Source organism: Mustela putorius, unplaced genomic scaffold (assembly GCF_011764305.1).
Source record: "Mustela putorius furo isolate JIRA1106 unplaced genomic scaffold, ASM1176430v1.1 tig00000281_pilon_pilon_pilon, whole genome shotgun sequence".
NCBI classification, from domain to species: domain Eukaryota; kingdom Metazoa; phylum Chordata; class Mammalia; order Carnivora; family Mustelidae; genus Mustela; species Mustela putorius.
In genome coordinates, this window is record NW_025421343.1 from 911,565 (window position 1) to 933,973 (window position 22,409).

At 41.9% G+C, this 22,409-nt stretch overlaps 1 protein-coding gene across 1 annotated transcript; it reads left to right on the forward strand.

Moving 5' to 3' along the window:
- The first annotated feature begins 4,209 nt into the window (after positions 1–4,209).
- On the forward strand, positions 4,210–22,134 carry PCYOX1 (prenylcysteine oxidase 1). The gene is made up of 6 exons (XM_004742141.3): positions 4,210–4,403; positions 5,436–5,642; positions 6,860–7,034; positions 17,429–17,640; positions 17,967–18,119; positions 18,750–22,134. The coding sequence occupies exons 1-6, from the start codon at positions 4,292–4,294 to the stop codon at positions 19,406–19,408; spliced, it is 1,518 nt and encodes a 505-aa protein (XP_004742198.1). The 5' UTR covers positions 4,210–4,291; the 3' UTR covers positions 19,409–22,134.
- The last annotated feature ends 275 nt before the right edge of the window (positions 22,135–22,409 follow it).

Here is a 22,409-nt window from a genome sequence, read left to right on the forward strand (position 1 = left end):
ATTGTCAAAGATAAGCAAAGCCAGCACTAAAGTTTTACTTTTAATCAGTAATATACTATTGCACAAGGGAAGAGTCTAGCATAATCTGAATTAAACTTCAATTTGTATAGATGTGACCTGGCATTTGGAAGGGAGACTGCAGGTACAGGGAGGGAGATGAGCAGGGGCCACACTGAGTCCATTAGTGAAAGATTACAAAACTTCAGAGAAAGGGTGGTAACTGGTGCTTATCAGTTAGGCTCCTGTCCTCCCACAGAGGTTATGAGACAGAGGCTCTATCTTCCGTGTTGGCTGGAACAAACAGTAAAGTCTTGGGAGCCTTGAGTTTTCTCAGACAGGGACTTTAAAAAAAGGTAGCTAGGGTCATTCCAAGGACACAGCTTTGAGCTGTTAGAAAATGTTAGTGTTCTGTTCAAGTCTTTTTTTTTTTTTTTAATTTTTTATTTGACAGACAGAAATCACAAGTAGGCAGAGAAGCAGGCAGAGAGAGAGAGGAGGAAGCAGGCTCCTCGCTGAGCAAAGAGCCCAATGCAGGGCTCAATCCCAGGACCCTGGGATCATGACCTGAGCCGAAGACAGAGGCTTTAACCCACTGAGCCACCCAGGCGCCCCATGTTCAAGTCTTAATAGGCCAAGGCTGGGGTACCTGAGTGGCTCAGTCGGTTAAGAATCTGCCTTCTGACAAGAGAGGATCAGGAGGTAGACAAACCATAAGTGACTCTTAATCTCACAAAACAAACTGAGGGTTGCTGGGGGGAGGGGGGTGGGGTTTTGGACATTGGGGAGGGTATGTGCTATGGTGAGTGCTGTGAAGTGTGTAAACCTGGCAATTCACAGACCCGTACCCCTGGGGATAAAAAATACATTATATGTTTATAAAAAAAAAAAAAAAAAAAAGAATCTGCCTTCTGCTTAGGTCATGATCCCAGACCTGGGATCATGGCTGCTCAGCATGTTGTTGAAGTGTGGAGCTGTAACTCTGCATGGACTATGAACAGTCAACAATATGTACTTAAAAGTTGCACTATTGCAAAACGTGTGTATTATCCAGCTACGCATACACTATTTTTTTGTACTGATGGTCCTGTACCAGAAACATTTTCTTTTGTTGTTACTTACTTTTTAAACTTTTTTAGCCACTTAAAGAATATCTGCTCATGGGGTGCCTGGGTGGCTCAGTGGGTTGGGCCTCTGCCTTTGGCTTAGGTCATGATCCCGGGGTCCTGGGATCGAGCCCCTCATCGGGCTCTCCGTTCCGCGGGGAGCCTGCTTCTCTTCCTCTCTCTCTGCCTGCCTCTCTGCCTACTTGTGATCTCTCTCTGTCAAATAAATAAATGAAAATCTATTAAAAAAAAAAAGAATATCTGCTCATGGCGCAATTTGTCTCATTAGGCTCCCTGTTCACCAGAGAGTCTGCTTCTCCCTCTGCCCCTCTCCTCAGCTCATGCTCTCTCTCTCCCTCTCACTCTATCTTCTCTCTCTCAAATAAATAAAATGTAAAAAAAAAAAAAAAAAAAATAGGCCCAGCCTAAGGCCTGTCTAGTGGAGAAGATTGCTCAGAGGAACCTGGCTGGAATTTGGTTAAGGAGAGAACCTTAGTGTTTGTTCTCCTGGGGCAGGGGGGAGTCTGGGGCGGGGGGAGTCTGCTTTTTTGAACAGCATTCCTTTGCATGAATGTTTGTTATATTATCTTATTATTACTTCTCATATGTATGGTAGCAATTTCTATGACCTTTTTAAAAACCTTTTGAGGGGGTGCCTGGGTGGCTCAGTGGGTTAAAGCCTCTGCCTTCGGCTCAGATCATGATCCCAGGGTCCTGAGATCAAGCCCCGCATTGGACTCTCTGCTCAGCAGGGAGCCTGCTTCCTCCTCTCTCTCTGCCTACCTGTGATCTATGTCTGTCAAATAAATAAATAAAATCTTAAAAAAAAAAAAAAACCTTTTGAGTTTTCAGTGGCAGTGTTATTTTAAAAGGGCAGGAGTGCAGAATGAGAAAGCCTCTGACCCACCTTCCACATTGCAAGTCCTTTACATTGTGTCTTCACTGAGCGTTCTTTCAGTAAACTCCTTCCCAAGGTTTCAGCAGCAGCAGTGAAAGCTTCAAAAGATGACACATGGGTCAAAGTCACTAATATGGTCAATTCTAATCAACCAACAAACATTTATTGAGTGCCTAGTGGGCTTAATGCACTGATAATTGTGTTGTGGGGATAATGTAGTTTGGAAAACGGAAAATAAAACACACAGAGAATTTAGTTCTTTGTAATTTCTAGATGTAGTCAAAATGGAGCTTACTCTTAATCTTTTTATGTTAATTAGGAGTGTTTATTTCCTGTATGATTTCATCTTATTTCATTAATACCACCTTCACTCCCCCTTTCTTTTTCTGCTTAACTGGCCTCCTTGCTGTTCCTCAAACAATGTCAGGTATTTTACTTACCTAGACAGCTCTTTCCCCAGATATTTGCTTGACCCACTCTCTCACTTCCTGAAAACTTTTGCTTGGATTCTATCCTGTTCAATGAGGCCTATACCAACTACCCTATTTAAAACTGCAACCCCTTCCTCATTCCTCTCTCCCCACTCTTATAATATATAATTTACTTGTTATAATTACCATATCTCTTTCCACTGGAATATCATCTTCATTAAAATAAATATTTTATTTTTTTTTTTTCTGACAGACACAGATCACAAGTAGGCAGAGAGGCAAGGGTGGGGGCGGGGAGCAGGCTTCCCGCTGAGCAGAGCGCCTGATGTGGGGCTTGATCCCAGGACCCTGAGATCATGACCTGAGCCAAAAGCAGAGGCTTTAACCCACTGAGCCATCCAGGTGCCCCAAAATAAATATTTTAAAAAATGTTTTGTTCACTGATTTTTCTAAAGCACCTAGAACATTACTTGCCACTTACAAGAAACTCGATAAATATTGGCCCAATGAATGAATGCTTTTTGCACTGGGTTTTATACTCCCTTTTTCTAAGTTCAATCTTTGTTTGTATCCAACTTCTTTTCCTTCCATCCATACTATTCTTCATGTTCACATGATGGTTTTTTTGTTTTGTTTTATTTGGGGGGGAAGAGTGGAGGTGGGGTATTTATTTTACTTACAAAATGGGATCTTATAACACTCATCAGTCAGTCACTGTTTTTCTCACCTACCGATACCAGGAAAAATCCTATAATTTTTTTTTAAATTTTTAAAAAATATTTTATTTATTTATTTGACAGACAGAGACCACAAGTAGGCAGAGAGGCAGGCAGAGAGAGAGGAGGAAGCAGGCTCCCCGCTGAGCAGAGAGCCTGATGTGGGGCTCGATCCTAGGACCCTGGGATCACGACTCGAGCCGAAAGCAGAGGCTAGGACCCTGGGATCACGACCTGAGCCGAAAGCAGAGGCTTTAACCCACTGAGCCACCCAAGCGCCCCAATCCTATAATTTAAAAAAAAAGATTTTATTTATTTATTTGACACAGAGAGAGACAGTGAGAGAGGGAACACAAGCAGTGGAAGTGGGAAAGGGAGAAGCAGGCTTCCTGCTGAGCAGGGAGCCCCATGCGGGGCTCGATGCGAGGACGCTTGGGATCGTGACCTGAGCGGAAGGCAGCCGCTTAACTACTGAGCCACCCAGGTGCCCCAAGCTCCTACAATCTTACTAATGCTTGCATAATGTTCTACTGTGTGATACGAGTGCATTACTTTTATTCATATCTGCCATTACTTTCCATCTTGGACCACCTCATCTCTGGTCGCCCTTTTTCCCTTTCACCCATCGTGGTTTACCCATTCATCTTATGCCCAACAGTCCTCGGAACATAATGGTCACTCAGTAAGCATTTGTTGCTCCGCGCGTCTGACAGCAGTTTGCTGTGTGCATTCTTTGACAGGGAGAGACTGAAGGGACAGAAGAGGGCACTAGTGAAGAAGTGATGCTTCACCTGAATAGATGGGGAATAAGTAAGGTGGCGAGCGGAGGTGAGCCTCCGCTTCTCGCGCCTCTCGTGTGTCCTTGAAGTAGGGTGCGTTTCAAAGGGGCTGGGACGGGCCTGGGGACCGAGAGGACCGTGTTTGGGAGCTCCTGGAGGGACGCACCCAATTGGGGTGCGGTGGCCCCCGCTTGCTCTAGGCGGGCTTGGGTGGAGCACCGAGGGGCGAGGCCGGCTGGGGGCGGGCCTGGGCGGAGCTCGGAGGGGCGAGGCCGGTCGGGGGCGGGACGTGCGGAGCGCGCAGACTCGTAGCAGCCGGCGGACTTGTCGGGTGTGCCTGGTGGTCTGCTGCGCTCCGGGAGCCATGGGGCTCATGGCTCGGGAGCTAGTCTCCTCGCTTCTGGGGCTGTGGCTGCTGCTGTGCAGCTTGGGGTGCCCCGGGAGCGCCGAGCTGCGGGCCCCGCCGGATAAGATCGGTAGGTGACGCGGGGGCGGCGCGGAAGGGGTGCGGGAGCGCGCAGTGCAGCAGGCCTCGCGGCCGCTGCGTCCGCCAGGCCGCGCACACCGAGTCCTCCGCGCAGGTCGCGGTCTCCTCAGTTCATGACTCAGGGTCGCTGTCGGTGCCCCAGGGGCCGTGTCTTCCCGGGCTTGTCGATGTGCCCACTAGGGGAATGGGCGGTGGAGGGGGTATTGAGGCAGGCGGCCGGCCGCCAAGCGTCTCTCATGCCCCTGTCTCGGAGACCTGGGGGTCTGGGGAGGCCGAGGACCCTCTCCCCTCCGTCTCTTGCTGCACCTTCGGGAGGCTAGTCTTCTGGTTTGTTCTGGAGCGACCGGCAGCCTCGCTCTGCGGATGACAGGTGCACGCGGTCACAGCACACCGAGCAGTGCAAACAAGCTGACCCTGTCTGCTTCCCTTGACAGGCTGGACTGGAACCCCATTCCCCCTTCCACTTTGCTGAGGTCGGTCTGCTCCCAGAGGCCCGAGCTTGCACAATTTCTCTACCTAGGACTACTACACAGAGGAAATAATCCACTCTCAAATTTCAGTCTTGGATTTTGCTGTGTTTGGTATTCTTTTTTATTCCCCTTCAAGCTTTGTTTGTTGGGGACATTAACCCATCTATATTAATGAGACAGAACAAATCTTGGCAAAAATGGTGGCCACCTGCTTTAAAATGCGTGCTGCAAAGGCCCACCTCCTGGTTCCCTTGTGTTCGGCATGAAGAAGGTGTGCAGAACCAGTGGTGCCTGGACAAAGAGCTCTGAGAACCTTTGGGGATCTGCCCCCACTCCAAATTCAATGTCAATTTGTACATTAATGTACTACCACTTTTTTTGAGGGCAGTGTCTGTCCAGAGTTCTATCTTCAGCAACTGTCACTTGCCTCCAGGTCCCCAACTTCCCTAAATTGTTAGCCTTGACTAACATCTGTTACACAACAACAAAACCCACATAGCTGGGTAAGAAGGAAAGAAACTATTCCCTTTTTTTTTTGTTCCCACCCATAGCAATTATTGGAGCTGGAATTGGTGGCACCTCAGCAGCCTACTATTTGCGGCAGAAATTTGGGAAAGATGTGAAGATTGACCTGTTTGAAAGAGGAGAGGTGGGAGGCCGTCTGGCTACAATGACTGTCCGAGGGCAAGAATATGAGGCAGGAGGTTCTGTCATCCATCCTTTAAATCTGCACATGAAGCGTTTTGTCAAGGACCTGGGTATGTAATTTGGTCTTAGAGCTAAGTAGATTTCTGTGTGACCATCCATGGATATGTTTTTCAGATAGGGGAACTGAAACTTTTCCGCCTTGTTGTCTTTTACAGAGAAGTTGGTAAAACGGTTTTCTTCACTTTGCTGCTACTTTGCAGTTAGTACAAGCTTAGTTAGGAACTACTTTCCTGTAATGGGACGCTAGTTATCTGTATCTTCAGTTATCTGGAATTACAGCCATGGGGTGGGGGTGGGGATGGTTGCTGTTCTTAGTTCTTAAACCTCTGGGTTGGTGTTGAAGAATCAAAGAATGGTATGTGTTAGCAGGAACCTTGTGTACTCATTTCACAGCTGGGAAAAGCTCAGAGGCTTTAAGTCACTTAAAGTCACTCAGACAGGTATGGATGCAGACCTATTATGCCTAGAACTTGGGACATTTGACTGCTTCCCTGCCGGCAGAGGAGCTGGACAGGTTGGGGGAGGTCTGGCAGGTCTCTGCAGGCCCTTTGCTCAGGGAGTATTGGGTAATTTTTGCTTCCTTCCAGTTATCTGAAATATCCAATTATGCACAGGAATGGGGATGCCTCCTTTCTCTTTGCTGCCTTCCAAATCCCCTGTGGATGCTTCTTGGGCCTCTCCTCCATGAGGGCAAATGTATGCCAGGAGCAGTTAATGCTGCAGATATTCCTGTCTGATGTTTCTGGTTTTTTTTTTTTTTTAATTTTAAAAATATTTTATGTATTTATTTGAGAGAGAGAGAGAGCATGAGCAGGAGGAAGGGCAGAGGGAACAAGTAGATACCCCACTGAGCGGGGAGCCCGATACGGGGCTTGATTCCAGGACTTCAAGATCATGACCTGAGCTGAAGGTAGATATTTAACCAACTGAGCCATCCAGGTGCCCAACATTTGTCTTTAAATTGAACTCAGTTTGTATTCTGACCTTTTCCTTTGACTTTTTAGTTTTTTTCCAACTAAAAATGGCCAGTCTGATTTTGATATATCTGTATGACCACCTGACCCATCTTTTAGAGATCTGCTTTAGGACAGTGTAATGAACGAACAGTGTATTACACACTGTTCTGAAGATAGAGCTCCTTTAATTCCTGAGAACTGGGGAATCCTCGAATTCACTCACTTCAGAGTGTCCCCTAGCTTCAGATGACCTTTCATTTGATCAACATAGAAACCCTGAGTTTAGCTAACCTTTTCTCTGTTTTTTGCAGGTCTCTCTACTATTCAGAGCTCTGGTGGCCTAATGGGGGTGTATAATGGAGAGACTCTGGTGTTTGAGGAGAGCAGCTGGTTTATAATTAACATGATTAAACTAATTTGGCACTATGGATTTCAGTCCCTCCGAATGCACATGTGGGTAGAGGATATATTGGACAAGTTTATGAGGTAATTTTTTCCCCTTCTGTTCACCCTAAGACCTTTTCGTTAGATGATCTATAGGAATTTTATTTCTTGAAACAGTTCTCTTACCTAAGACCTGTTGGTCAGACTGTTAGGTAAGTGGTTTGTATAAAATATGCAGACTGTTTATCCACTTGAATACTGAAAGAGTAGTTAATTTTTGCTTTTGAAAACATACTTTACAAATGCTTATTTAGTTTTGCCATACACACTTAAATGCTCTACAAATGTTAACTCCTTGAATTCTTATGACAGCTCTCTCAGGTACTGTTAATTAGCTTTGTACAGATGTGGAAGGTGGAGGCACAGAGGTTTCAAGTGCGCAAGAACACCCCACCCAGTAAGTGGTGGAGCTGGAGTTCCCATCCAGGCATTCTGGCTCCAGAGTTCTCGCTCTCTCTCTTTTTAAATATTTTATTTATTTATTTGAGATAGTGAGAGAAAGAGCATGAGCAGAAGGAGAGGGAAAAGCAGATTCCCTGCTGAGCAGGGAGCCTGACGAGGGGCTTAAACCCAGGACCCTGGGATCATGACCTGAGCCGAAGGCAAATGTTTAGCCTTTGGAGCCACCAAGGTGCACCCCCCCAAATTTAAATTGAGATACCGAATTCCAGCACTGTTCCAGTGTAGTGAGAATAAAGGTGCCACTTTTTCTTTATATTTTTCTGTATTTTTCAGATATTTCTAGGTATATTGCTTTGGTAATTAGGAAGGATGATATAAAATAATCAATCTAACTTTAAAAGATACAGCCTTTTTTTTTTTTTTTTTTAAGGCTGTTGGCATGTGCTAATTTTTATGCTGGTTTACAATTTTAGATGCTGGAGAAATTTAACTTGTAAGTGCTAATGATATTTCATTACTATGCGTTTCAGTGTAGTAAAATAATTGTTAAAAAGGTAAAATTACATATCTTATGTGACCCAACTATTGACAAAGACAGATACAAGGATTGAGTAGGATAAATATACTATAGTTTTTGTAACTTATGGTAGTTTGGGATATCTTTCTCTCTCTTTTTAAAAATATTTTATTTAGTTATTTGACAGAGAGCACAAAAGAGCGAGCACACACAGGGGGAGCAGCAGAGGGAGAGGGAGAAACAGGCTCTCTGCTGTGCAAGAGTCCTGATGTGGGGCTCCATCCCAGGAACCTGGGATCATGACCCAAGCCCCAGGCAGACACTTAACCGACCGAACCATCCAGGCGCCCCTGGGATTTCCTTTTTATTTATTAATTAATTTATTTTTAAATTATTTATTTATTTGACAGACAGAAGTCTACGGTAGGCAGAGAGGGAGGAGGAAGTAGGCTCCCCGCTGAGCAGAGATCCCGATTGGGGGGCTCGATCTCAGGACCCGGGGATCATGACCTGAGCAAAGGCAGAGGCTTTAACCCACTGAGCCACCCAGGCACCCCTCTCTTTTTAAACATTGTTGTTAGGTCAATTCTTCAAACACTTTTCTAGTGGGTACGTTAAGGTCAGCTACAGTGCAGATTGTTTTTATTTTTAGATTTTATTTATTTTTTTTTGACAGAAACAGATAGAGATCACAAGTAGGCAGAGAGGCAGGCAGAGAGAGAGGGGGTAGCAGAGAGAGCCTGATGCAGGGCTCTGATCACAAGATCTTGGGATCATGACCTGAGCCGAAGGCAGAAGCTTAACCCACTAAGCCACCCAGGCGCCCCAGTGCAGATTATTTTAAAGTAGTCATTTATTCATTTACCAAATACTGATAGCTTATGATGTGCCAGGCACTATTCTGGGTCCTGAGGATATAGAATCTAGAACATATCCCTGTCCTCAAAGAATACACATTCTAGTAGAGAAACAAGGAGTAAACCAGTAATTAAGAAAACATATAGAATGTGTGTAGAGAGAGTCAGTCACTTTGTAAGGAAGGAAGGTGGCATGTTGCTGCATGCTCAGCAGGAAAGTCAAGTTCAGATGGCACCAGATACAGCCCTGCCTGCAAGTTTTCTTACCAGTGGTTTGCTTGGCATGTAGAGAACTGCCCTGTGAGAAATTAAGAAATCACTTTTAAAGTGAATTCTGGATATATTACAGAACTTGAAAAAGACACAGTGATGGGATACATAGATTATACCTTTTTTTGTTGTTGTTATGTTGTTTTGTTTTGTTGTTTGTTATGTTGTTATGCCCAATGTGGGGCTTGAACTCATGACCCCAGGGATAAGAGTCTCATGCTCTATGGATTGAGCCAGTCGGGTGCCCCAGGATTATACTACTTTTGATTTTTAAAACGATTTTATTTATTTGAGAGGGAAAGAAGAAAGAGAAAGCATGAGAGGGGAGAGATCAGAGGGAGAAGCAGACTCCCCGTCGAGTAGGGAGCCCAATGTGGGACTCGATCCTGGGACTCCAGGATCATGACCTGAGCCGAAGGCAATCAGTTGCTTAACCAACTGAGCCACCCAGGTGCCCCAGTTGAATGCTTTTCTGACTGAGTCAGCCAGGCACCTCTATTTTGATTTTAGAAAACATTTCCCCTACTTTATGGAATTACTGCCTCCCTCTGGTCTGTCTTTGATATTTGATTATACAGCACTGATCCTTACGGTGTTTAAAGGGCCATGCACGCTACATTTCTGTTTCTTTCAGTAAGTCAGGAACATAAAAAAAAAATTTTTTTTAAAGATTTTATTTATTTATTTGACAGAGATCACAAGTAGGCAGAGAGGCAGGCAGAGAGAGAGGAGGAAGCAGGCTCCCCACTGAGCAGAGAGCTCGATGCGGGGCTCGATCCCAGGACCCTGAAATCATGACCTGAGCCGAAGGCAGAGGCTTTAACCCACTGAGCCACCCAGGCACCCCAGGAACATAAACATTTTATTTTGATAATTTTATCATATCCCTTGAGAAAGTTGGAGAGAAGGCTGGTATTGAGCCAGCATGTGCCAATTGTTAAAGTAGTTAAATACTGCTGGACTAGTAGTGACATAGCTGTTGTCCTGTGTATTCCCACTCCTCCCTTTCTGCCTCCTCTCCAAACCCCTTACACCCACCACCAGCAGGGAATCTTGACTCAGTTCTAGTGCTGTCATCAGTCTACTTTCTGTTCAGTGCTGTACCAGTTATTAAATAAATAAATGACTCTTGAATAATATGCGGGGGTGTTGGGGTGCCAATAGTTGAAAATCTGTGTATAACTTTGACTTCCCCCAAAGCTAACTGCTAATAGCCTGCTGTTGATAGGAAGGCTAAGAACATAAACAGTTAATACATATTTTGTATATTATGTCTAATTCTTATAATAAAGTAAGCTGGAGAATATGTATATATGGAAAAATTGTAAGGAAGAGAAAATATTGTTGTGGTACTCCACTGTATGTATCTGAAAAAAACCAGAAAAACAAAACCCAAGGAAAATTTACCTGCGCAGTTTGAACCTGTGTTATTCAAGGGTCAACTGTATTTGTAATATCACCCCTTATTGGAGATAGTTTGGATTATTGCAAAAATCAGAATCGAGAACTATGGAGGTTGCTAAAGAGTAATCTGGAACAACAGATGCCCTGCATTTCAGTGAAGCAGTAGTTCTCAACCCTGGCTGCACATTGGAATTATGTGGGGAGCTTTTTTTTTTTTTTTTAAGATTTTATTTATTTGCGAGAGAGAGAGAGGGAGAGAGAGGAAGGGAGAATGTGCGCACACGTGTGAGCACAAGCAGGGGGAGTGGTAGAGGGAGAAGCAGGGCCCCCCATGCTGAGCAGGACCCTGGGATCATGACCTGAGCACTGAAGGCAGACGCTTAACTAACTGAGGTGCCCATGGGCCTTGGTATTTTTAAAAGTACTTCAAGTGAATCTTACCTACAAAGTTGCAAATATTAGGTTAAAATGTGCAGTTGGATAATATTCTTGAGTTTTTTCTTTCTCTAAATAGTATAGAAACCTAAAGCCCTTGCTCAGTTTTTTCTCCCTGTTTTCAATGTATATGACAAATCCAGTTGGGTCCCCTTCTGGAAAAACTTTTGGGGGATTTGCTGGCCAGCTTTGGAGAAGTACATTGTCATTTTTGTGCTTCCATTTCAGAGGGCACAGTGTGAGTGAAGGCCCATGTGACACCTGAAAGAGGGTGATAGGCAACACCCCACACCCATGCGAGTATGCATTCATTTTTCTTGTTGGTGGAGCTGCTTTGGTGGAGCTGTGGAAATCCTGTAGCCCATGCTGTGCATACTTTCCAGTATGGACATACTTTCCAGGTTAATTTCCAGTTCTGAGCATTTATTAAACAGTTCTCCTGGTTGGATACTATTCCTTACTTCAGAGTCTGATCTCTTCTCAGCCTTTTCCAGAACAGCCTTCCCTTAATCTCTAGTTGCCATTCATCTCTCTTTTCAGACATCCCATGAGTGTTATATGGAGCACACCGCCCACACACTCGTGTGTTCTGTCGTGTGTGCAGTGATTAGAATCCAGTAGATATTCACTCAGATGTCTGTTGAATTGAATCATCTGGTTCAGTGATGGCTTCCTGTTGGAGTATCTTGGTTTCTGGGCTAGGTTAAATCTCACTCTTGGCTCTAGCAGTTAGTATGTTTCTGAGCACATATTAGATCATTAACATTTCTTTATCTGAGACTGATAGGATTTGCAGTGAAAGGCTTTATAAACACCCTTTTTTCCTTCCAGTACTCCTAACAAATATTTTGAGTCATTTTTTACTCTTTTCTCTCCTTCCTTTCCCAAATCCAGTCTATCTTTAATCCTATGAGTTTTAAAAATGTATCCAGAATTTCACCACTTGTCACCACCATGGCTTGTACCACTTTGAAACAAGCCACTATTATCTTTTGTCTGTATTGTTGGAGTAGCCTCCTGTAGTAGGCTGAATCAAATGCTTCTCTTCCCCTGCAAGATGTCTACACCCTAATCCCTGGAACCTGGCATTGTGTTATCTTACATGATAAAAGGAACTTCGCAGATATGATTAAGTTAGGGATCTTGAAAGGGGAAGATTATTCCCAGTTATTTAGGTGGGCCCAGTGTAATCATAAGAGTCAGTGTGAGAGGGAGGCAGGAAGATCAGAGTGAGTAGTAGGAAATGTGATAAAGGAAGAGGTTGGAATGATCCCAGAAAGGTGCCCGAGCCAAGGAATGCAGGTGATTACAGAAACTGAAAAAAGCAAGAAAATGGATCCTTCCCTCAGAGCTTCCAGAAGGAACCAGCCTTGCCGACATCTTGACCAGTGACAATTGACTTTTGGATTTCTAACCTGCAGAACCATAGGATAATAAATTTGTATTGTTTAAGCCACTAAGTTTGTGGCAATTTGTTACAGTAGCCACTGGAAACTAACACTAACTCCCCTCCCTGCTTTTGCCTTGGTGCTACGAAGATCTGTTTTCAGCATAGCAACCAAAGAGGTCTTTTTTTTTTTTTTTTGAAGATTTAAGTTATTTATTTGACAGAGAGAGAGAGATCACAAGTAGGCAAAGAGGCAGGCAGAGAGAGGAGGAAGCAGGCTCCCCACCAAGCAGAGAGCCCCATGTGGGGCTCGATCCCAGGACCCTGAGATCATGACCTGAGCTGAAGGCAAAGGCTTTAACCCACTGAGCCACCCAGGCGCCCCCAAAGAGGTCTTTTTAAAATCTAAGAGTCATCATATTACTTCTCTGTTCAGAAACTTTCATTGGCAAAACAGAGCTACCCTACGACCGAACAATTCCCCTACTAGGTATTTATCTAAAGGATACAGAAGTCCTGATTTGTAGGGGCATACACACCCAATAGCCAAAGTATGGAAAGAGCCCAAATGTCCATCAACAGATGCATGGCCAAAGAAGATGTGGACACACACACACACACACACATAGGAATATTAGTCATCAAAAAGAATGGAATATTGCCATTTGCAACAATGTGGCTGGAACTAGAGTTAGTATTATGCTAAGCGAAATAAGTTAGTCAAAGAAAGACAAATACATGATCCTACAGATGTGGAATTTAAGAAACAAAGCAGATAAACATAGGGGAAAGGAAGGAAAAATAAAATAAAAACAGAGAGGGAGGCAAACCATAAGAGACTCTATAGTTAAGAGAACAAACTGAGAGATTCCTGTGTGGCTCAGTTGGTTAAGTGCTTTTGGCTCAGGTCATGATCCCAGGGTTCTGGGATCGAGTCCCACAACAGGCTTCTTGTTCAGCAGGGAGCCTGGTTCTCCCTTTGCCTGCTGTTTTCCCTGCTTGTGCTCTCTCTTTCTGATAAATAAATAAATAAGGGTTGGGTGCCTGGGTGGCTCAGTGGGTTGAGCCACTGCCTTCGGCTCAAGTCATGATCCTAGGGTCCTGGGATCGAGTCCCGCATCAGGCTTTCTGTTCAGCGGGGAGCCTGCTTCCTCCTCTCTCTCTCTGCCTGCCTCTCTGCCTACTTGTGATCTCTCTATGTCAAATAAATAAATAAATTCTTTAAAAATAAATAAATAAATAAATAAATAAATAAGGGTTGCTGGAGGGGAGGTGGGTCAAGGGATGGGGTGAATGGGGGATGGATATTAAGAAGAGCTTTTTAGGATGAGTACTGGGTGTTATATGTAAGTGATGAATCACTAAATTCTACTCCTGAAACCAGTACTACACTATATATGTTAACTACCTTGAATTTAAATTAAAAATACAAATTTTCAGTGGCTATTTCATGCAGAGTAACAGCCAGAATCTGTACAATGGCTTGAAAGACCTGATGTAGGTAATTGTCTCCTAAATTTTTGTTTCCTGTTTATTATGGGCAGAATTATGCCCTACTCCCTTCATAGGTTGAAGCCCTAACCTTACCCTGTACCTCAGAATGACAGTATCTGGAGATAGGCTTTTAATGAGGGAATTAAGTTAAAACAAGGCCACTACGGTGGGCCATATTGGATGTGACTAGTGTCCTTATAAGAATAAGAGATTAGAACACAGAAGAGACACCAGGGATGTGCAGGCATATAAGGAGGATCCTGGGAGGACACAGTGAGAAGGTGACCTAATTGTAAGCCAAGGTGACAGTCCTCAAAACAAACCAAAGCTGTCAATGCCATGATCTTGGATTTTTAGCTTCCAGAACTACGAGAAATAAATTTCTGTTGTTTAAGGCACTCAGTCTGTGAAACTTTGTTATGGTAGCCCCAGTGAACGAGTGTTGTTGATCTTCTATTCTACCCGTTACTGAAAGTGGGATATTGGGGTGCCTGGGTGGCTCAGTGGGTTAAGCTTCTGCCTTCGGCTCAGGTCATGATCCCAGGGTTTTGGGATCAAGTCCTCCATCGGGCTCTTTGCTTGTCAGGGAGTCTACTTCCTCCCCTTTCTCTGCCTGCCTCTCTGCCAACTTGTGAGCTCAGTCAAATAAATTAATAAAATCTTTTTTTTTTTTTTAAGATTTTATTTATTTATTTGTCAGAGAGAGAGTTTGTGCGTGAGAGCAAGCACAGGCAGACAGAGTGGCAGGCAGAGACAGAGAGAGAAGCAGGCTCAAGGAGCCTGATGTGGGACTCGATCCCAGGATGCTGGGATCATGACCTGAGCCGAAGGCAGCCGCTCAACCAACTGAGCCACCCAGGCATCCCAAATTAATAAAATCTTAAAAAAAAAAAAAAAAAAAAAAGAAGTGGGATATTGGTCTTCAACTAGTATTGTTAAATTATCTGTTTCTCCCTTCAGTTCTGTCATTTTGATTTCATGTATTTTGGAACTGTTGTTAGGTGTATGTTGATAATTATTACATCTTCACAGGCTAACCATTTTATCATTATAAAATGTCCTTCTTTGGGACGCCTGGGTGGCTCAGTTGGTTGGACGACTGCCTTCGGCTCAGGTCATGATCCCGGAGTCCCGGGATCGAGTCCCGCATCGGGCTCCCAGCTGCATGGGGAGTCTGCTTCTCCCTCTGACCTTCTCCTCGCTCATGCTCTCTCTCACTGTCTCTCTCTCAAATAAATAAATAAAATCTTTAAAAAAAAAAAAATGTCCTTCTTTGCCTCTGGTAACAATTTTTGTCTTAAAGTCTATATTCTCTGCTTTAGTGTGATCAGTCCAGCTGTCTTTTTGTTACTGTTTGTATGGTGTATCTTTTTCCATCTTTTTACTTTTAACCTACTAGTGTTTGAATCTAAAGTGTATTTCTTGTAGACAGCATATTGTTGGATCATGATTTTTTTTTTTTTTTAAATTTTTTTTTTTTTAAAGATTTTATTTCTTTATTTGACAGAGAGAGATCACAAGCAGGCAAAGAGGCAGGCAGAGAGAGAGAGAGGAGGAAGCAGGCTCCCTGCTGAGCAGAGAGCCCGATGCGGGACTCGATCCCAGAACCCTGAGATCATGACGTGAGCCGAAGGCAGCGGCCTAACCCACTGAGCCACCCAGGCGCCCCATGATTTTTTTTTTTTATCTCTTCTGCCAGTCTCTGCCTTATGAATGCAGTGTTTAATCCACTTATGTTTAGTTACTATGAATGTAGGGTTTATGCCTGCCTTTTTGCTATTTATTTCCTATACAGCATCTGTTGCTGTTGTTTATTCCTCCATTGTTGCCTTCTTTTGTTTTATTCATTCATCGCTGATGAACTTGTAGGTAGCTTCTACCTCCTGGCTATTGTGAATAATGTTGCAGTAAATACAGATGTTTTAAAAATATCTTTAATTCTGTTTTTAATTCTTTATATTTCCTTTATGCAGTTACTTTTACCAGTGCCTGTCATTTCTTCATGGGGATTTGAGTTTCTGTCTAGTGTATTTCAGCCTGAAGGAATTTCTGTAGTCTAATTTCTTGTAGAGAAGGTCTGCTAGTATTGAATTCCATGTTTTTTTTTTTTTTTTTACCTGGGATTATTTTAATTTCTCCATTTTTGAGGGATAGTTTTGCTAGATGTAGAATTCTTGAGTTGATAAGACTTTTTTTTTTTAGCATTTTGAATATGTCATCCCACCAACTGTGGCTGGCCTTCATAGTTTCTGATGAGTAGAGTGAGCTGTTAATCTTTTCGAAGACCCTTTTTTCTGGATCAGTTGCCTTTTTCTTGCTGCTTTTGGTATTCTTTGTCTTTCTTGTCTATATATTTTTGGGTGTAGATCTCTTAAATTTATCCTGCTTAGATTTAGCTTCCTGAGTGTGCAGATTAATGTTTTCTTTCAAATCTGGGAAGTGTTTGGCCATTATCTGCACCCCCCCTTCCTGCCTATGCTATAATTCCCATTATATTTATGTTGGTGTTGGTATGCTTTTTGTTGTCCCACACTTCTTTCTTTTTGTATCACTTGCAACTTGAAAAATTACATATTGAATTATTGCATGGGTATTCTTTTTAGTCCATGAAGTTCAGGAAAACATTAGGTGGTTCTAAAGATTAGTAGTTGGGCAAAGCTTTGCAGAGGAGGTGGGGTTCGAGCCCGAAGTGTATTTTAGTTGGAGAAGAGCTAGAGCAGTGTTGGGGAACAATATAGATAGCGTATTTAGAGATCAGTGAATGAGTCAGGTGTGTTTAAGTGGAGGGTATGAGAGTGTGTGTGTGTGTTTGTGTGTATGTGTTTGAGTGTTTGAGGGAAGGAGGGACAGCTTGTGCTTGAGCCTTCTACTTCTCATGTGACTTTTATAGAAGTCCTTTTACTTATTTCTGTATCTGCAGTTAAACCAAGAGTTAGACTTGATGAGTCTGGCTCTAAAATTCATTCCTTTTTTAAGGTCAGGAGTTTATTTAGTAAGCAGCGGTAAGCAAGTTGTTTTTTTGAGTAAGTCAGTAATGACTAAAGAGTATTTTAGGGCTTTTGGGAGATTCATAAATGTTCCAAATAAAAGAAACTGGAAGCAGGTAGATCGGTTATTCATCTTAGTAGTTTGAGTATAAATCCTGAGTTAAGATCAGGGCAATGAGAATGAAGTTAACAAGAGAGATGTTGTGAACACTGGTAAGGTTTACTTCTTGGGTGGGAGAAGCAGAAAGAAGTGAAAATATTTGTTTGAAATTAAATGAACTGAGGGTGACATGTAGAATATTAAGAGTGAACATCCCAATCTACATTTTGGTTGTGATAGGGAGTGTGTGGAGAGGATCAGGTCCGGTGGAAAGATAAAATTTAATTTTAGACATGTCTAAATTGCTGCTGTAGATAAAATAGTTGAATGAAAATAAGACCTAGGACATACCATCTTATCCCAGTGGTCTCCCAGTGACCACATTAATGCAGAAGAATATACAAAGGACAGTGAACTACTTGAGGAGGTGTGAGTGGGGATGAGAGCTTCTAGGATACCTGGGGAAGATGGTGACTGAGGTGCATCTTACACCACAGGTAGAAATTTATTGGAAGGAAACATGCTAATTCCCTTCCCCTTATCTTGTTTGGTGTTTAATGGCCTTGTCTCTTCTCTTCAAAAGGATCTACCGTTACCAGTCTCATGACTATGCCTTCAGCAGTGTAGAAAAGTTACTACATTCTCTAGGAGGGGATGAATTCCTTGGAATGCTTAACCGAACACTTCTTGAAACCTTGCAGAAAGCAGGCTTCTCGGAGAAATTCCTCAGTGAAATTGTTGCACCTGTCATGAGGGTCAATTATGGCCAAAGCATGAACATCAATGGTTTTGTGGGTAAGCCAAGGTTCGGAATGGTTATAGACATTAGTTCACAGAGGGGCTTACCTGGTACTATGGTGGCTCCTAACTTTAGGCCATGAGTTGGAGAAGACTTACCTTTCTCTGAAACCTCAGACATGGTTGGCAAAATTGTGTATATGTAGATCTGTGCGTTTTTAGTGTGGGGTGGGGGAGAGTCCTTAGCTTTCACTGAGATTTCTGCCCCCAGAGGCTCTTTGACAAGTGTCTGGAGCAGACCTGACCTAAATTGGGAAGAGAGTGGGTAGAGGGCCTTTTGCACAGTCAGAACTAAAACATTTTTTTTTTCCTACCACTGACAGGAGCAGTATCGTTGTCCTCTGCTGATTCTGGCCTTTGGGCAGTAAAAGGTGGCAATAAACTTGTTTGCTCAGGGCTCCTTCAGGCATCCAAAAGCAACCTTATATCTGGCTCAGTAATGTACATAGAGGAAAAAACAAGGACCAAGCATACAGGTGAGCCTGAAATTCTACTATTCCTTATTTATCCTCTAGAAAATAATTGCTTAGGGAGAAAAACCACTCTTCTGTCATTTCTCCATTCCAAATGATGGAATTATAAATTGTATATGTTGTACCATATGGAAATATTCACAGATGTACACAAGTACAATGGCACATCTCCTTGGATTTAAAAATAATCTCATTCTTAATGTATAATTCCATATTTTGTACTTATTGACAAGGTATCATCTCTATACCAGTAGAAAACTGGCTTCAATTTGGCATAGTTATATTAAAGGATAAAACTCTTTTTTTTTTTTTTTAAATTTATTTATTTGTCAGAGAGAGAGGGAGAGAGAGCGAGCACAGACAGAATGGCAGGCAGAGGCAGAGGGAGAAGCAGGCTCTCTGCCAAGCAAGGAGCCCGATGTGGGACTCGATCCCAGGACGCTGGGATCATGACCTGAGCCAAAGGCAGCTGCCTAACCAACTGAGCCACCCAGGCGTCCCAAGGATAAAACTCTTTTTAATTCCTTAGAATTAACTTACAACTATTTTACATTTTATAAACTATTATGGTAATTATTTTTGGAAGGTGTATAGTATGTTAGAAACTCTAAAATGTATGCTTCTTTCTTCTAGGAAATCCCACAAAGATGTATGAAGTGATCTATCAAATTGGATCTGAGATCCGTTCAGATGTCTATGACATTGTCTTGGTAGCCACTCCACTGAATCGAAAAATGTCCAATATAACTTTCCTCAACTTTGATCCTCCAATTGAGGAATTCCATCAGTACTACCAACATATAGTGACAACTTTAATTAAGGGGAAGTTGAATTCAACTCTTTTTAGCTCTAGAGCCTTAGACAAATTCGATCTCAGTACAATCTTAACCACTGATAATTCAGATTTGTTCATTAACAGCATTGGGATTGTGTCCTCTGTAACAGAAAAGGATAATCCTCAACCGTTAACAGATAGGGGATACGTTTGGAAGATCTTTTCCCAAGAAATTCTCACTAAAGAACAAATATTAAAGCTCTTTTTGTCCTATGATTACGCTGTGAAGCAGTCATGGCTTGCATATCCTCATTACAAGCCTCCAGAGAAATGTCCCTCCATCATACTCCATGACAGACTTTACTACCTCAATGGCATAGAGTGTGCAGCAAGTGCCATGGAGATGAGTGCCATTGCCGCCCACAATGCTGCTCTTCTTGCTTATCACCGCTGGAATGGGCACACAGACATGATTGACCAAGAGGACTTATATGAGAAACTTAAAACTGAACTATGAAATAACACTATCACTTTTCCCCCCTTCTGGTTCCAAATGAAGTTATCACTGGCAAAGAACACAATCTGAGCAGAGTTGATTTTGAATTAGCTATTTTGTCATAAATTGGTATTGTTTAACAAAAGTAATCCCAGTGAGTTATGAGAAAATACAGGTTTCTAATTAAGTGTGAAGGTGTTAACTACTGCATTTATGCCATCTCCAAAATTTCTTAATTTGTGTTTTGATATCCATCAACAGTGTAGAATCACTTGGGATTTGTTAAACATATGGGTTCTCTAGCTCCTCTGGAGATTCTGATTTTCTAGGTCTAGGGAATGGGATCCTGGGTTTTGAACAAAACTTTAGAATATTTTAAGCTGAGCATCTGAGGAAGAGTTTAAAAACAAATTTTAGTGGGGGAGTAGATCTCTTGGGCTTCACAGCTGGAAGCGACCTTCAGATAGTTAGAACTACTACAAGAACTGGTATCATACATCTGGCTTTGGTTAATTTATACCCTTTTTCAAAATAGATGTGCCCATGCCAGGAGGCTTGACTTTTTGAATGTTCTTTGGACTGCTTCTGACTTGATTTTATTAGGGGTAAAATACAGAAGCCTTAGTAGGTTAACTTTGTCACAGAGAAATCTCAAGTAAAATGAAAGCAAATACAGGGTATTGGTTTAAGAAATTACATTTTCAAATCCTCCCCTGCGGAGCTCTAAAAAATATTGCTAGACTCCCATGTGACCAGAGAGTCGGATTTAGTTGATTGAGGTTAGGCGCTCAGCATTGTAGCTAAAAAGTTCCTAAGGTGCAACCTGGGTTGCGAATCACTGATGTGGGGGGTTAAGATGTCTCTAAAGAGGTTTCAGTGCCTTAAAAGTCCCAGAAAACCTAATGCATTATTAAAGCAGATTCATTTTGTGAAGAACAATTTCTCTCAACAAGAACTCTAGTAGTAATCTTGACAGTCAGCATTGTCAGTCTGATGACAGAAGCAACTCAGATTACTCCAGAGCCACTGACTTTAGAGTAGGATATTCAGAATGATACCACACTTGATCAAATCCAGTCCATGTTCAAACTATTAAATGCTTCTAAAACTACTGTAGCATTTGGGGTTAGAAACAGGTTGCTGAAACCTTGTTTTTAAGGCAGTAGTTCTCTACTTTGGCTGCACACTGGAATAACTTTTTAAGATTTTAAAGCTTCTCAATTGATTCTAATAATGCAGTCAAACTTAAGAACCAGTTCTACATCTACTGTATAAAGATATCATGAATGGTTGCCCTTGTAGTCGGGTCACTAGTAGGACAGAATGAATAAAAGCTTGTGAATTCTAAAAGTAACTGTAACAAAGTTTAACATGGATTGTTGGAGTCCATCAGATTATGGCAGTAGCTACTTTTGCAAAATGGTGTAAGGGAACACCTATCCTTAGTTGAAATGACTTGTCTCTACTACAATTGTGAATATTAATGTTGTTAAAACTGCCAAAATATATTTGATGTAAAGGCAGGGATTAAATTTATATTTGTCAGAGGGTCAGCTTTCTAAAAATTTTGTTCTTAACAAGTACGTTAAGAGGCAGTCATATTTTTCCTTTTATGGTTTTAATGAAGACAATATTGTAGAAAATGTAATATTGTGTTTTATGTGTGCTAAAAGGTAAATAAAAATTGGTAATGGAATAATTTCTATCACTCACAGAGTTGTTTTGCAATAGGATATATTATTTACTTAACAAGAACACTAACTTAAAAATGTTGTGATTGTATCAGACCTACTCTGATTAAGTTTCCCAAAAGGGAATCTGAAACTGCTTCCTCTAAGAGCAAAATATTACTAATGTATCAGACATAACAGTTTCAATGAAAAGAGCACTATTATTTTTTTTATTGGAAGAAAAATACTAGCCTGTTACCTCATTAGACTACTCAATTTGTTTTTGTATAGAAGAGGCTGGTAAAAATTATGCAGGAGCTAACTGAAAGCCAATTCTACTCCAGTGGTTCTCCATCTTGAATACACATCGCAGTCACTTGGAGTGCTGCTTAAAATAACTGGTGGGCCTTACCCCAAAATTTTACTGTTTGGAGTGGTAGATGAAGATAGCATCTCTACTAAGTTCCTAGGTGATGCTCTTGGTCTAGGAACCGCACTTAAGAGAAGGAGTTCTGTAATTTAGCTCTATGTGGTCGCAAAAAAATGCGTCAACATCAGTGAAGATTTAAAGAGCTGCTAGAGAAGGGAATAGAAATGTACTGCACTTGACTCCAACTCTCCTTATTGTGATTAGGCTGGTTCGATCCCTCTCACTATTCTTTGGGTGTAAACATTTTCTATAAACAGAGAATAACTTTATAGAGATATATATAAGCCATCCATTGTGTTCTGTTTTTCAAGTACCTTACATACCCCGCTCTGTATAACCCATTCTCTACAGTTTTAAGTGATTCAAGATTTGTAGGCTTTTTACCAGATCACAAAAAGTACAAGCCTAAGCATCTGCTTGGTAGGTTTCTTGAAGTTAGGTTTATGATAACACCATTTGCAATTTATCTTCTGAGTTTATGTGCCATAAAATTTAAGACCTAGGTGAATGTATTATGGGGAGCATTACAACTATTCTCTATACTCCACAAAGAACTACAGTACACTGGAACGTTTTTCTCTAGAGTTCTATTCTTGTATGAAAAAAATTTTTCCTGTTTATGTTCAAAATAAACAACTGTATCATTACTTCTTGTGTTTTACTTTAATTGCACTGTATTTGCAATGTAGATGTACTTGGAAAAACTCAGTACATCAAAGCTACTACAAGAGTTTTGAAAATTACAGTTACTGTTTCAGAAGAAACCCACTCAGGTGTGCAGGTTCTTTATCTTTCTATTAGAAGATGGAAAAACAGCATCCTTGCTAAGCTTCATGTTTAATCAGATTCTCCTATATTAGTGCATAAAAGCTTCAGAACAAATCAATCTCAACCAAGAACAGTTCATGTTAGAAAAAATTAG